Source organism: Cynara cardunculus, unplaced genomic scaffold, assembly GCF_001531365.2.
Source record: "Cynara cardunculus var. scolymus isolate 2C unplaced genomic scaffold, CcrdV1 Un_Scaffold_1710, whole genome shotgun sequence".
NCBI classification, from domain to species: domain Eukaryota; kingdom Viridiplantae; phylum Streptophyta; class Magnoliopsida; order Asterales; family Asteraceae; genus Cynara; species Cynara cardunculus.
Genome location: NW_020200849.1, coordinates 84,577 through 102,318, shown reverse-complemented (window position 1 = coordinate 102,318; position 17,742 = coordinate 84,577). Strand labels below are relative to the sequence as shown.

At 38.2% G+C, this 17,742-nt stretch overlaps 1 protein-coding gene across 1 annotated transcript; it reads left to right on the top strand.

Moving 5' to 3' along the window:
• Nucleotides 1–12,842: 12,842 nt before the first annotated feature.
• On the top strand, nt 12,843–13,967 carry LOC112502650. Its single transcript, XM_025106621.1, has one exon. The coding sequence runs from the start codon at nt 12,843–12,845 to the stop codon at nt 13,965–13,967; it is 1,125 nt and encodes a 374-aa protein (XP_024962389.1).
• The last annotated feature ends 3,775 nt before the right edge of the window (nt 13,968–17,742 follow it).

Genomic DNA, 17,742 nt, shown 5'->3' with positions numbered 1-17,742 from the left:
CTCTCTCATGGTTACACCGCCATTACATCTCTCTCGCGGTTACACCGACATTTCATCTCTCTCGCGGTTACACCGCCATTACATCTCTCTCGCGGTTACACCGCCATTACATCTCTCTCGCGGTTACACCGCCATTATATCTCAAAAACACTTCAAAATTATTTCAACACAATAACCGAATTTGAAGTCCTGTCAACTTTGTCCGGATATGAAGTCTGGACATACACTTAGAATATATTTCGACATTCAGGACCAGAGCCCCTCTGGTCTCTCTTCCAGAGCTTCTGGTTTCACGACCAGAGCCTCTGGTTCCAACCCATACTTAGAATATAATTCAACATCCAGTACCAGAGCCCCTCTGATCTTTCTTCCAGAGCTTCTGGTTTCAAGACCAGAGCCATTGGTTGAACTAACCAGACTTAGGATATATTTCAACATACTCGACCAGAGCCCCTCTAGTCTCTCTACCAGACCCCCTCTGGTCTCTCTTCCAGAGCTTCTGGTTTCACGTCCAGAGCCTCTGGTTTAACTAACCAGACTTAGGATATATTTCAACATACTTGACCAGAGCCCTCTGGTCTCTCTACCAGAGACCCTCTGGTCTCTCTTCCAGAGCTTCTGGTTTCAAAAGACATGACCAACCAGAGAACCGGTCACCTCTTTTCCGATTTAGGATTAAGTTCGAACAACACTTGAACGGTTTATTGTCCATATACAGATAATCCACATACATATTATATTCATAATGACCAGTTCTAAATACTACTAAATTGTATGTAAACAATTTATCCTCAAAGCTTTAATACACTCACCTTAGAAATCAGATATCCTAGCTTTGAATTCTCTTCTTCTTTTTCTGCCAATCCGTAGGATTCACCAAGAAGTCTTTCCTAATATAGAAAGTGTTTCAAAGGTGTGCTAAGCTTATTTTTCTTTCATATACACTTGCTATTTATAGTAATTGTATGACCGCCMCTCAAAGGTCGGCTAACATAACTACGTCACCCACACCCACACACTTCTACATAAAATATTCAGATAAACATAGGCCGCCCCTCAAAGGTCGGCTAACATAACTACGTCACCCACACCCACACACTTCTACATAAAATATTCAGATAAACATAGGCCGCCCCTCAAAGGTCGGCTAACATAACTACATCACCCACACCCACACACATCTACATAAAGTATTCATATAAACATAAAGATTTAAATTATTAAATCTAATAAAATAACCCGAATATTACAGCTGCCCTCGGTTCATGGGGCAGCAGAGAGCGTTCTTACTTCTTCCTTATCTCAGACGTCTCTGGTATGACGTTGAGCATGGCCGTTGATATAGTTCTCTCGATGGTGTAGCCTTCCTTGGAGATTGTTGGGTGATGGCCGTTCATCAGGAATTGTGGAGTGTACGGTTCATCGGCTGGTAGACCATGTCTCCTCATCGCATCCCTTGTGAAGAGAGCGAGGAATCACGGGAAGAGAACAGAAGTCCAGGGCTTTACTGCGGCCTTGAGTTTGCATTTTTTTATTATCGCTGCATGGATCTCGTTGTAAATAAGGAAGGCATAGTCCAGCAGAAGATTGAAGAAGGTCCCATACATTATCGTCATAATGTTGATGTTGCCCTGATCCATCTGTAATATTCGGGTATCAAGTTTTTAATTTAAGATTTTTGATTATATATATAATATTTATGTGTGTTAGGAACGTGTGAAGGTGATGAGGTGTATGTATTGCCAATTCTTGTAAAAGAGGGCCATACACTTGCTATAAATAGCAAGTGTATGTAATATTAAAGGGGTTGGTTTTCTAGAGGATTTTCATCATATATCAAGCAAAGGGACAGAAGGTGATCGAAAACTTAAAATGTTCAAACAATTCTAAGGTGAGTGTTATATGCTAGATGTATCAATGGATTATATATCAATTTGATTGTTTTTTAGCCTATCATGAACCATTATAATATATTGTCCGGATATTTACCTAAACTTGACAAGTGATGTCCGGATATCTACCTAAACCGGTCAAGGGGTGACCGAATTTCCACTAACCCGCTCATGTGTCAACCGGATTTGTCCTTAATCTGCTCAAGAGGCAATCGGATTTCCCTTAAAACTGGCCATGAGTTGTCCAGACTTGGGCTAAATCGCTCAAGTTATGTCTGGATTCTTCTCTTTCTGATTCCAAGTAGTTTTCCAGATTAGATCTCCGAACAAGAGATGATCGGACTTCAAATCCGGCTAAAAGAGACTTTAATTTCATTATTGGGTTTGGTGAAATGGTGGTGTAACCGCGAGAGAGATGTAATGGCGGTGTAACCGCAAGAGAGATGTAAAGGCGGTGTAACCGCAAGAGAGATGAAATGGTGGTGTAATCGCGAGAGAGATGAAATGGTGGTGTAACCGCGAGAGAGATGAAATGGCGGTGTAACCGCGAGGGAAATAGATAAATATTTATATCTACACAGGTTTGATTCTAAATTGCTAGTTTGGAAAGTATGTTATATATGTGAAATTTATACACTCACTAGACCTTTTAGGTCTAACGCTCAGTTGTTGGACTAACCTGTTTTGCAGGTCATCATACTTCACAGGATAAAGGCAAGGGGAAAGTTTAGAATGGATGAAATTTAGTTGGTAATATATGTATTGAGAAAAGTTTTTGTTAATCCATGTTTTGTAAGAAATATTACATTCTATGTTATGAATATGATTATGTGAATTATCTGTATGTGTGAAAATGTTGGTTGTTACAGTTGGTATCAGAGCCATAGTTTAAGGGATCTGGGAATTTGCGAAATACTTAGACTTAAATTAGAGGTGCGGAAGTTATGATAATAGGTTTCATTGGGTCTATGAACATGGGAATATGTTATAGCTAAAACTATTGTGAGAAAGATAGATTATATATGACTGATATAATCTGAGTTATGGATAAATTTGAGAATGAATGTGTTGTTACGTTTTGATTATGAGAATAATCATGTGTGTTTAAATGTAACAGAAAAAGTTATACACTGAGAAATGGAAGATAATCCCAATCAATCAGAAAGGACCTCTACTGGTTATGGAAGAGGTCGGGGAAGAAGAAATGTAACACAGGGGGGAGGACACAGAAAATGTGATGACGATAGGAACACGAAGTCGCAGCGGGGGTCGAGGAAGAGGTAGAGGTGCTAGACAAGAAAATCATGGGGAACATGAATTGTCGGCCCAAGAAAGTTCAATGTCTGGCCGTGGTAGAGGAAGAGCAAGGGGTGGACGCAATGTTCCTGGCCAAGTACAGAAAGGAGGAGATATCAAGATGTTTCTTGCCTGTACACCTCCCAAGTTTTCTGGTGAACGTGATTCTGTTAAGGCCATGTGTTGGCTCAAAGAGATAGAGCGGAGTCTGCAAATCAGTAAAAGTGCAGAAGAGGACAAAGTCATGTTTGTTGTATCTCATCTAAGATCAAGTGCTTTGTATTGGTGGGAAGTTCTGTCAAGTTCAGATCCGAATATTTTGAAGACTATGCTGTGGGAAGAATTTGTGATTACATTTAAAATGCAATATTGTCCTGAAGCTGCAGTATGAAAATTGGAAGATGATTTTCTTCGTCTTGAACAAGGAAATATGCCAGTTTGTCAGTATATAAAAGTCTTCATGGAACAATCCCGGTTCGCTAAAGCTTATATTATATCAAAAATTATTAAAGTGAGGAAGTATATTTGGGGTTTGGAGTCCAATCTCCGAAAATATGTGATATCTAGAAATCCGACAAAATTTTAGGCAGCAGTTGATGTTGCTGAAATACTAGAACAAGATATTAACCGGCAACCACAAGAAAGAGTTGGAGAGAAAATGAAGGGAGAAGCTGCAATGATCGATTTTCGTAAACCAAGGTTTATGGAAATTTTGAATCGACCCGTCTCAAGGTTTGCTGATAGGGTGTGTACCCTATGTCATAAAATACATCAGGGAAATTGCAATACAGAATCTCGAGTATGTTTTAAATGTCAGGAACCAGGACATATAGCTCGATATTGTCGGATGACGCAGAAGTGTTTTACTTGTAATTCATCTCAACACGTAAATGCCGATTGTCCGCAAGCAAAGGGTCGAGGGTCTGGTTTTGTTGGAGGTCGGGGATCTGGATATTCTGGGGGTCGAGGATCTGGGTATGTGCTAACGGGTCGTGGGTAAATGGATAATCGTGTTAATCCAAGTAGGCGGGGAGAGATAAGATAGACATAATCTAATGCAAAAGGGAGAGCCTTTCAGATGACGAGAGGCGAAGCGGAAGAGCATCCTGAAGTAATAACAGGTACATTCCTTGTTAATTTAGTATGTGCCAAAGTTTTATTTGACTCGGATGCAAATCGTTCTTTTGTATCATCGTCGTTTGTTAACTGCGCACATTTAGAATCTAAAGCGTTAAGTGAGGATCTAATTGTGGAAACAACAAACGATAGTGAAGTATCGATTAAGGAAGGAATAGATGAATGTTTCATAAGTATAGAAGGATGTGAGGTGCCTACACAACTATTTCCTTTGCCTTTAAGGGAATTTGATATAATTATAGGCATGGATTGATTAGCTAAAAACCAAGCTAACATAGTATGTGATGAAAAGATGATTCATATAGACTTACCGAAAAAAGGAAAGGTTGTGATTTATGGGGATCGACGGGATCTTTACTCCGGTCTTATCTCAGTTTTAAAGGCTCGGAAATATGTACGGAAGGGATGTATTAGTTTTCTTGCCTATGTTATTGATGCCAAGAAAGAGAAAGAAAAGATAGAAAATATCCCCTTTGTAAGGGAATTTCCTGAGGTATATCCAGAAGATTTGACAAGTTTACCTCTGGATCGAACGATTGAATTCCAAATTGAATTACTTCCTAGAGCAGCACCTGTTGCACGTGCACCATATAGATTAGCTCCTTCTGAGTTAAAGGAGTTAATGTCTCAATTAAAAGAATTGTTGGATAAAGGTTTTATCCGACCAAGTACTTCCCCGTGGGGTGCGCCGGTGCTTTTTGTGAAAAAGAAGGATGGATCAATGAGGATGTGCATTTATTACCGAGAGCTGAATAAACTAACAATCAAGAATAAGTATCCTCTCCCAAGAATTGATGATTTGTTTGATCAATTGGTTGGGGTCACTTATTTTTCGAAAATATATTTACGGTCCGGCTATCATCAACTGAAGATGTGTCAAAAACAATATTTCGTACACGTTATGGTCATTACGAGTTTCTGGTTATGCCATTTGGACTCACAAATGCGCCTGCAGCCTTTATCGACATGATGAATAGGGTGTGTCGTCCCTATCTTGATAAATTTGTGATTGTCTTCATTGATGATATTCTGATATATTCTCGGTCGGAAGAAGAGCATGTTCATCATTTGGGACTACTCTTGGAATTGCTGAAACAAGAGAAATTGTATGCCAAGATGTCAAAATATGAATTTTGGCTGCGAGAAGTTCAGTTTTTGCGGCATGTTATCTCAAAGGAAAGTGTTAAAGTGGATCCTTTGAAGATTGAAGCCATTGAAAAATAAAAAGCCCCAAAGACCCAATAGAAGTCAGAAGTTTTCTGGGATTGGCTGGGTATTATCGTAAGTTTATACAAGATTTCTCTCATATAGCTACTCCATTAACGAAGCTGACCAAGCAAATTGTAAAATAGGAGTGGGATGAAGCGCAAGCTCAGGAATGGAATGGAAGATTTTATGGTATATAGTGATGCGTCAATGATACGTTTAGGTTGTGTACTAATGCAATGTGGAAAGGTAATAGTTTATGCTTTCAGACAGTTAAAAGATCATGAAAGGCAGTATCCTACTCATGATATGGAATTGGCAGCAGTAGTATTCGCTTTAAAAATATGGAGGCAATACTTATACGAAACTAAATGTCAAATTTTCACAGATCATAAGAGCTTGCAACATTTATTTTATCAAAAAGATCTGAATATGCGTCAGAGATGATGGTTGGAATTACTGAGAGATTATGATTGTGAAATTTTGTATCACCCCGTAAAAGCAAATGTAGTGGCCGATGCGTTAAGCCGACAAGAGAAAAGTGGAACTATCAAAGCTATAGCTCTACGGGTTGATACCAAGTATTCAGGAAGAATTGCAAGAATTTCAGCATAAGGCAATGAAGGAGGATAAGGTTAAGCAAGAATGACTAGGTGGATTGATATTTGAATTTGTAAAGGATGACAGAGAGTTTTGGAAGTTTCAGAACAAGTACAAATAACGTATTTTGGGTGAAGCTCCTAAGTCACGTTTTGCAATTCATCCAGGTACAAATAAAATGTATCAGGATTTGAAGCAACACTATTGGTGGCCAGGTATGAAGAATGATATAGTTAAGCATGTTGAGCAATGTCTAACATGCCTTCAGGTAAAGATTGAACACCAACGTCCTTATGGTAAGTTACAATCTTTAGAAATTCCACGGTGGAAGTGGGATCAAATTACTATGGATTTCATAACCAAATTGCCGAGAACGTCAAAAGGTTATGATGCTATATGGGTGATAGTAGATCGGTTATCCAAATCTGCACACTTCTTACCTATGAAATAGTCATATTCAATGGAGAGATTGGCAAAACTATACATTAATGAGATAGTGTCATGCCATATTGTTCCTCTATCAATCGTTTCTGATTGAGATAGTCGGTTCACTTCTATGTTCTGGAAGAGCTTCCAAAGAGAGATGGGTTCTCAGATTAAGCTAAGTACAGCTTACCACCCTCAGATTGATGGGCAAAGTGAACGAACTATCCAAACATTATAAGATATACTTAGAGCATGTGTAATTGATTTTAGAGGATCATGGGATAGTCATTTGGCTCTGGTGGAATTTGCATACAACAATAGCTACCATTCAAGTATTCAGACATCACCTTTCGAGGTTCTGTACGGACGTAAATGTCGAACTCGTTTGTGTTGGAACGAAATAGGTGAAAAGCAGTTAGTTGGGTCTGAATTAGTTCAACAAACTGCAGATAAAACAGGAATAATTTGGGAACGAATGAAAGCGGCATAGGATAGACAAAGAAGTTACGCAGATAAACGTCGAAAGCCGATTGAGTTTCAAGTGGGTGATAGTGTGATGTTAAAGGTATCACCTTGGAAAGGAATGGTCTGTTTTGGGAAAAAAGGGGAAACTAAGTCCAAGGTATGTTGGACCATTCCCTATTATTGGAAGGGTTAGGGAGGTGGCCTACAAACTAGAACTTCCTATAGAGTTAAGCGGAATCCATGACACGTTTTATGTGTCAAATTTAAGGAAATGTCTAATAAGCCCGGATGTGGCAATACCTTTACCTGAGATTAAGGTTGATGAGAGATTGTGTTATGAAGAAACCGTTGAATATATTACCGACTACAAGGTGATGAAATTGCGAAATAAAGAGATTGGGTTAGTAAAGGTTCAGTGGCGTTATCACAAGGGACCAGACGCCACTTGGGAATCAGAATCTGAAATGCAAATAAAGTATCCATACCTTTTTGCTTAAATGGAATTGCGGGACAGAATTCTTTTAAGGAGGGAAGGTTGTAATATTCGGGTATCAAGTTTTTAATTTAAGATTTTTGATTATATATATATATATAATATTTATGTGTGTTAGGAATATGTTAAGGTGATGAGGTGTATGTATTGCCGACTTTTGTAAAAGACGGCCATACACTTGCTATAAATAGCAAGTGTATGTAACATTAAAGGGGTTGGTTTTCTGGAGGATTCTCATCATATATTGAGCAAAAGGACTGAAGGTGATCGCAGACTTAATCCGTTCAAACAATTCTAAGGTGAGTGTTATATGTTTGATGTATCAATGGATTATATATCAATTTGATTGTTTTTTTAACCAATCATGAACCATTATAATATATTGTCCAGATATTTACGTAAACCGGACAAGTGATGTTCGGATATCTACCTAAACCGGTCAAGGGGTGACCGGATTTCCACTAAACCGCTCATGTGTCAACCGGATTTGTGCTTAAACCGCTCAAGAGGCAATCGGATTTCCCTTAAAACCGGCCATGAGTTGTCCGGACTTGGGCTAAAATGCTCAAGTTATGTCCGGATTGTTCCCTTTTTGATTCTAAGTTGTTGTCCGGATTAGATCTCAGGACAAGAGATGACCGGACTTCAAATCCGGCTAAAATAGGCTTGAATTTCATTATCAGGTTTGGTGAAATGGTGGTGTAACCGCGAGAGAGATGAAATGGCGGTGTAACCGCGAGAGAGATGTAATGGCGGTGTAACCGCGAGAGAGATGAAATGGCGGTGTAACCGTGAGAGAGATGAAATGGCGGTGTAACCGCGAGGGAAATAGATAAATATTTATATCTGCATAGGTTTGACTCTAAACTGCTACTTTAGAAAGTATGTTATTTGTGTGAATTTTATACACTCACTAGACCTTTTAGGTCTAATGCTCAGTTGTTGCACTAAACTGTTTTGCAGGTCATCATACTTCACAGGATAAAGGCAAGGGGAAAGTTTAGAATGGATGAAATTTAGTTGCTAATATATGCATTGAGAAAAGTTTTTGTTAATCAATGTTTTTGTTAAACCCATAACTCATAATGTAAAAAGTAATGAAAAACAATAAGTGATGAAGAACCAGAGGATCGATGAAGATATCAAGGCATAAGCGACTAGGTCTGTAGTATAACCAGAGGACCGATGGACGATCTGGGATGCGATGGAAAGAGCATCCTCATCGATTCTCTGGTCATCAACACTTAGCGAATTCTCCAGCAAATCATCCAGAAGCATACAGCAAAAATGTGACAACTGTCAAATTTGAACTACCAGGTTAGCTCTTATTATGTTTATATTAGTGTTATTGAAGATAATTTATAAGATTACGAGTTAGTTAGATTAGATTGGCCGAAAAATTTCTAGAGTTTCCGCTAGTTGCTTAGCAAGTCCGGTTCCGACCCGTAACTATCTGAAACGTCCTATATAGTGCCAAATGCTCCAATTTATACCCAATTTATATAAAACACAAAGTTTTAGTGTTTTAAACATAAAACTTTTATTATTTAAATGAATTTAACCAACATGGGTTTTTAATTTGAAGAAAAATGTCAAAATTGAGAAAAATGACATTTTAACAATTTTGGGCTTAATGTTTAAAAAAAAAATATATATATATATATATATATATATATATATATAGATTTTGGGCTTAGGCCTTCCCCATGGCCGGCCACCCCTACCCTTCCCTCTTAAATCCACTTATAAATACCTTTATTTTCCATTTACAACTCATTTCCACCCTTTTCAATTTATGAAACTCCCTCTCCCTAAAACTCAAGAGTCATTTTAAGATCATCTTCATCATCCTTCATCTTCAGCCACATATCTCCATATTTCTTCCTCCAAAATAGCAAAGATTTTGAAGATATTGCATCCTTCATATCATCAATCAAGATAACAACTCCATCTCCACCATTTCTTGCATTTTAAGTGTTGACAGATTATATGCATGTGCATAATTCGTCCCTTTCTTGCAAATAATATGTTCAAATGTCATGAATCTTCTTATAAAAGTTCATTTATTGAGTTGGGGTTTTAATCCAATTGGTCTCACTCAAAAACAGTGAGTTTTGATTCCCCAAATACTCAAATCAAGATGCATGTGTATCTGGAAGTTTTTCAGTAGGTAAACCCTACTTTAAATAACCATAACTCTCTAAATGATCATCCAAAATCATTGATTTTTCTTCTGGAAGTTAATTTAATGAGTTACCTTTCAAATGCCACTGATTGCAATCTGAGTATGCAATCTGTCCGAAACAAAATGAGTATGCAATCTGTCCGAAACTGACAGATTTGTATATACATGTTGTAATGACCATATCTCTTTCAAAACTCGATGAAAAAGGATGATTCTTCCTTTGAGAGTTAACTATATGAGTTATCTTCAGCAAAAAAGTGGAATCACATGAAACTATGGAGTTTTGATCTCCAAACACCTAAAACACTTTAGGAGTGCGAATTGTGAAACCATCCGTAGGTAACTCCTACTTTGTATGTTAATATCTCTTTTATTACTTGCTCTTAGTATATGATTCTTCTTCTGAAATTTTATTTTATGAGTTAGGGTTCATATGAACCCAGTTTCACTAAAAAATATGAAGTTTTGAGGCATTAACTAATTTATTAAAGTTAAGTGTGCAATCTGTCAACTAATGACAGATGAGTGCATGTAACTTTATGGTGAGATATCTTCCTCTTAACCTATCCAAAATGAGGGATTCTTATCTTAAAATTTTCATTGAAGTGTTAAGTTTATAATCCAACTTGAATTTCTGCAGAACACTTAGTAGAACTCTTCAAATGAGTATTTTACTAACATAGTGTAATCTGCCATACCAACTATGACATATTGTATTGCATAAATTATTTGAATCATTATTTCATGTCGAAAATGCATGATATTTGGTCACAATGATCATAACTCAGTACTATATCCCATATAAAAAGATARRAAAYTATGTCATTTTAGAAGTCTCTATAAATTGATCATTTTAGTGCTAGTAGTTTCTGTCCAAAAATGAGATTTTGGAATTATTTGATTTTATAAATTTTGATCATTTATTGGATTAGAACATTACTTCCGGCATAAATTACTATATTAACGAGCATATTTGCATTATGTATATTTGGACTATAGATAATCAAGTTGGACATATGTAGACACTTATGGACTTAGGACTTATTAAACTCCATAAGTAGTTTTTAACCCATAAGTGACGGTTTTGGATATTCCCCTTTGATAGGGAAACGTTAAGCTCGTGTGGGACCGGATCGTATTTTTGATTAGCGGAACTTGGTAAAAGGGTGAGTATTCACGACCCCTTTTTAAATCCATCGTTATTTGGGGAAAAGCATGTATAAAATTAGATGATGATTTGTATGCAATATACAATATGTTTAAATCGTGGATACAAATTGATTTTATGAAATATGCTTTGAAATGAAATTGTGAATACTAGCACCATGTACGCTAGTAAAAATTGTGTTTGGGTTAATTAAAAAGTCCCACTTGGTTACACTACTTATTAACTCGTATGAGCCGATAGTTTAAGTGGATAGCGCTATTTGGATTGACAATCCCACCTTTTACTGATGAGTAGGGGTGCATTTAACTAAAACTCGGGTTCTACACATGTGGTTTAAACACCACCACTGAGGTAGTTTGGTATAAAGGGCGTAGTTGTCGCAGGTTTAGTAGTGGCCCAACACTTAAAAATTACTTGGAGTACATTGTGCCTCGTTAAAAGTGCTATACGTTTGTAGGTTGTTGCATAAAGATTTGTTGAACATTGAAAACCTGTGAACTCACCAACTCTTGTAGTTGACACTTGTTTCGACGTGCTTTTCAGGGGTAAGAAAGGCACATAGTGGCATTTAAAAGAAGTCGCGTTTCAACTATCACCTTTGAATTTCTTTTTGTTTAATTTATAAACTTATCGTTTGGAAATATAAACATTGGATAATGATGTAATTAAATTTTAAATGTATGGTGGTGTTATTTTTACTCTATTACTATGAGACTCTACCTGTCATACCTTGGCGCGATCACCTACTCCAGAGCCGCCTCGCTCTATGACCGCGCATTCCTTAGCGCCACGTAGAGTTAAAGTTCGGGCCACCGTCCGAAAGTGCATTCGTCGGCCTGTGAGGGTGTCTTTCTCCGCCCCTTCCGGAGCCGTGAGGGAGTCATCTCAGTCACGCACTTGTAGTATAACGCCCCCACCCACCACCAGGGCCACATCGGAGCGCTCTCCGGGTATGACCACCTTGGAGAATTTATGGGTTTTGGGCATCGCCCAAGACCTAGAGATGTGTGAACGTAGTTTGGAGCATTATCGACATTTTGCCGACGGGGTGATTACGGCCCTAGGCACACAAAACAATATGATGGATCGTTCATTAGAGCTGATTATATCGCTAGGAGAGCGATTAGGAGGTTGTACACCTACTTGGCGGTGTTAGCGGGAGTTTTGTCGACAGGAATGGGATTACTTGTTTGGAGTCTGATGCGCTAGAAGACTTTATTTTATTAAGATGTTGATGGATCAAACTTAAAATTTTCTTTTGGGGCATGTAGCCGTGACTTATGAACAATTTCTCTCTTTTGTTGCACGTCTTTATTTTCTTTGTGGATAATATGGGATTTTGTTTTTGAGTGGTTAAATTACGTTGATTAATGATTAAATGCCTTTATTATTATAAGTTATTATATATTGCCTTGGATACATGATTAGATGATTGTAACATGCCGTGCATAATACAATACAGTGGTAAATAGTGAAAATAACCAAACTTCGATTTAAAATTTGTGCGTTAGAAATATGCCTCCAATAAGAGAATATCCCGAAAGTACGAGACTTGTGTCCGAGCAAATTCTGGCAGCCCTCCCTAATATAGTTAGCCAAGTAGCAGCAGGCTTGAACGCTAACCAAGCAAATAACCAAGGTACAACAGCAAATAGAGACTGCACGTRCAAAGGCTTTASAGCTTGCAACCCWAAAGAATTCCACGGGACAGAAGGAGCCGTCGGATTGCTTACTTGGATTGAAGGAATGGTGTTCGTCCTTCATATCAGTAAATGTGCTGAAGGGAGCAAAGTGGAGTTTGCAGCCTGTTTACTGCAAGGACGGGCATTGACGTGGTGGAATACCCAGATACAAACCCGAGGTCGGGAAGCAACCAACGGACTTACGTRGGAAGAATTCAAGAAATTACTCAAGGAAGAGTACTGTCCGAGGAGCGAGATCTAGAAGTTGGAAGCAGAACTTTGGAATCACAAAATGAATGGAAGTGATGTAGACTCATACACTGCTCGTTTTCATGAGCTGGAAAAACTGGTGCCACACTTGGTRTCACCTGAAGAGAACCGAATTGACCGTTATGTCTGGGGTTTAGCTCCAGAAATTCGGGGGAATGTGAATTCGGCTAATCCAAAAACAATTCAAGATGCCATGAATTTAGCGACGAAACTTACCAACAATGCTATTCGGTCAGGATCATTTGCAAATGATAAAGTCAAGGGTAAGAGAAGGATGGAGGAGCCAGGGAGGAAGAACTACAGTGAGAGGGGCGGTAAGGCCCAAAAAGTGATAAGAAACTTTGGGGCTCAATCACAAACAGGAGAAAAGGGCAAGGGAACTTACCCTAAGTATGGCAAGTGCAATTATCACCATAGCGGGAGATGTATCATCTGTTTCAGATGCAACAAAGGAGGTCATTTCGCTAAAGATTGCAGGAGCGGAGGGAGTCGAACATGCCATGAGTGCGGAAGCCCGGATCACTTTTGGAATACATGCCCGAAATTGAACCGAGGGCCAGTTACTAACCCAGCACGACCAGTCAACCAAGGAAATCAAGGAGGCCAAGCACGAGGTCGAGCATTTGAAATTCGGGTGGAAGAAGCCAGGCAAGACTCGAATGTGGTCACAGGTACATTTCTTCTGAATAATCATTACGCATCCATATTATTTGATTCTGGAGCAGATAGGAGCTTTGTATCACTAGAATTTAGACCAAAGATTAGTTTAAAGTCGCAAAAGCTGAAAGAAGACTTCGTTATCGAGTTTGCTAATGGCCATGAAGTTAGGACTGAAGACGTAATCACATATTGTACATTACATTTAGCTGAACAAAACTTTAGCATAGACCTTATTACATATAGATTAGGAAGCTTCGATGTAGTTGTGGGTATGGATTGGCTATCCAAAAATCAAGCCGAGATATGTTGTTCTGAGAAGACCATCCGAATTATGAAAGGAAGTGAAACGCTCGTAGTGCACAGAGAGAAGTCCCAGAGAAATTTCAAGTTAATAACATGTATGAAGATGCAAAAATACTTGAAAAAGGAATATGTCACGTTTATAGCTCACATTATGGATAAAGGAATTGAAGAGAAACGCATCTAGGATTTTCCCATAGTTCGGGATTTTCCCGAGGTATTTCCTGACGAGCTACCAGGATTACCCCCGTTACGGCAAGTCGAATTTCACATTGACTTAATTCTTGGAGCAACACCTATAGCCAAATCACCTCATCGTTTGGCACCATCAGAAAAGCAAGAAGAAGCATTCCAATTGCTCAAACATAAGCTATGTCACGCACCGATCTTAGCGCTACAAGAAGGCACGAAGAATTTCATGGTACATTGCGATGCGTCACACCAAGGCTTGGGATGTGTGCTGATGCAAAATGACAAGGTCATTGCTTATGCATCAAGGCAACTCAAGGTTCATGAAAAGAACTACACCACTCATGACTTGGAGCTAGGAGCAGTGGTGTTTGCACTCAAGATTTGGAGATATTATCTATACGGCACCAAATGCACCGTCTTCACTGATCACAAAAGTCTTCAACATATTCTAAACCGAAAGATGCTGAACATGAGGCAACGGAGATGGGTCGAACTTCTCAACGATTATGACTGTGAAATAAAATACCACCCAGGGAAAATTAACGTGGTAGCAGACGCCTTAAGCCGAAAAGAAAGGGTAAAACCATCAAGGGTATGAGCCATGGGAATAATAATTCAAATGAACCTAAAAACGCAAATTCGTGAAGCTCAATAAGAGGCGTTGAAAACAGAGAATCTGAAGAACGAGACCCTGCACCACTTAGAGAAGGAATTCGAAACTCGAGCATATGGGGTGCGTTACTTTAGAGATAGAGTTTGGATACCAAAGGACGACAACCTCCGGTCAACAATTTTGGAGGAAGCACATCGCTCAATATACTCAATTCACCGAGGAACTGATAAGATGTACCGGGAGCTAAAAGATTATTATTGATGGCCAGGAATGAAGAAAGATATTGCTTTGTTCGTAAGCAAGTGCCTGACTTGTGCCCAGGTAAAGGCTGAACATTAGAAACCATCTGGTCTACTCCAGCAACCTGAAATACCTCAATCGAAATGGGAGAAAATAACCATGGATTTCGTAAATAAGCTACCCAGAACTAGAAAGGGGCACGATACTATATGGGTTATAGTAGACCGACTTACCAAATCAGCTCATTTCATTCCCATTCGCAAAGATTTCAGCATGGAAAGGAGTGCACAAATCTACATCAATGAAATAGTTGCACGTCATGGTGTGCCTATTTCCATTATTTAAGATAGAGATACACGTTTTGCATCACGATTTTTGCAGTCTCTTCAAAAGGCGTTGGATACGCGCTTGGATTATAGCACCGCTTATCATCCTCAAATAGATGGAAAATCGGAAAGAACTATTCAAATGCTTGAGGATATGTTTCATGCATGTGCAATAGATTTTGGTGGGAGTTGGGATACCCATTTGCCCTTTGTTGAATTCTCTTATAACAACAACTATCACACCAGCATACAATGTGCACCATACGAAGCTCTATACGGACGTAAATGCAGATCGCCGCTTAGCTGTGTAGAGATCGGAGATAGACAGTTGACAACGCCCAATATTATTTAGGAAACCACCAACAAGATTTCAATCATCAAGGAGAGACTCAAGACATCAAGAGACCGTCAGAAGAGTTATACGGATAATCGGAGAAAGCCGTTAGAATTCCAAGAGGGGGATAAAGTACTTTTAAAGGTATCGCCATGGAAGGGACTAGTACGTTTCAGGAAGAGAGGCAAGCTGGGTCCCAGATACATTGGTCCATTCAAAATACTCGAAAGAATCATACCAGTGGCGTACAAGTTGAAGTTACCACAAAATCTAAGCGCCATCCACGAGACGTTCCATGTGTCAAATCTAAAGAAATTCCTAACGGATGAAACAATAGTGTTACCCCTGGATGACTTTCAGATTAACGATCGGTTACACTTCATCGAAGAACCATTCGAGATACCGAACCGAGAAGTTAAACGGTTGAGGCGCAGTAAAATCCCAATTATTAAGGTCCGTTGGAATGCGAAACATGGCCCAGAGTACACTTGGGAACGGGAAGATTTCATGAAAGGCAAATATCCACATTTGTTTGCAGAGAAATCCATTGGCAGTAGCAGACGTTAAATTTCAGGACGAAATTTCTCTAACAGGGGGAGACTGTGACAACTGTCAAATTTGAACTACCAGGTTAGCTCTTATTAAGTTTATATTAGTGTTATTGAATATAATTTTTAAGATTAGGAGTTAGTTAGATTAGATTGGCCGAAAAAATTCTAGAGTTTCCGGTAGTTGCTTACMAAGTCCGGTTCCGACCCGTAACTATCTGAAACGTCCTATATAGTGCCAAATGCTCCAATTTATACCCAATTTATATAAAACACAAAGTTTTAGTGTTTTAAACATAAAACTTTTATTATTTAAATGAATTTAACCAACATGGGTTTTTAATTTGAAGAAAAATGTTAAAATTGAGAAAAATGACATTTTAACAATTTTGGGCTTAAAGTTTAAAAAAAATATATAGATTTTGGGCTTAGGCCTTCCCTATGGCCGGCCACCCCTACCTTTCCCTCTTAAATCCACATATAAATACCTTTATTTTCCATTTACAACTCATTTCCACCCTTTTCAATTTATGAAACTCCCTCTCCCTCTCTCTCCCTAAGACTCAAGAGTCATTTTAAGATCATCTTCATCATCCTTCATCTTCAGCCAAATACCTCCATATTTCTTCCTCCAAAATAGCAAAGATTTTGAAGATATTGCATCCTTCATATCATCAATCAAGGTAACAACTCCATCTCCACCTTTTCTTGCATTTTAAGTGCTGACGGATTATATGCATGTGCATAATTCGTCCCTTTCTTGCAAATAATATGTTAAAATGTCATGAATCTTCTCCTAAAAGTTCATTTATTGAGTTGGGGTTTTAATCCAATTGGTCTCACCCAAAAACAGTGAGTTTTGATTCCCCAAATACTCAAATCAAGATGCATGTGTATCTGGAAGTTTTTCAGTAGGTAAACCCTACTGTAAACAACCATAACTCTCTAAATAATCATCCAAAATCATTGATTTTTCTTCTGGAAGTTAATTTAATGAGTTACCTTTCAAATGCCACTAATTTCATTCAAAAATATGGTGATATGAGGTTTTATCTACTCAAAACAAAATGAGTATGCAATCTGTCCGAAAGTAACAGATTTGTATATATATGTTCTAATGACCATATCTGTTTCAAAACTTGATGAAAAAGGATGATTCTTCCTTTGAGAGTTAACTATATGAGTTATCTTCTGAATGCAAGTGGAATCACATAAATTTTGATAATTTATTGGATTATAACATTACTTCCGGTATAAATTACTATATTAACGAGCATRTGKGCATTATGTATATTTGGACTATAGATAATCAAGTTGGACATATGTAGACACTTATGGACTTAGGAATTATTAATCCCCATAAGTAGTTTTAAACCCATAAGTAACGGTTTTGGATATTCCTCTTTGATAGGGAAACGTTAAGCTCGTGTGGGGACCGAATCGTATTTTTGATTGGCGGAGCTTGGCAAAAGGGTGAGTATTCACGACCCCTTTTTAAATCCATCGTTATTTGGGGAAAAGCATGTATAAAATTAGATAATGATTTGTATGCAATATACAATATGTTTAAATCGTGGATAAAATTGATTTTATGAAATATGCTTCGAAATGAAATTGTGAATACGAGCACTAACACCACGTACGCTAGTAAAAATTGTGTTTGGGTTAATTAAAAAGTCCCACTTGGTTACACTACTTATTAACTCGTA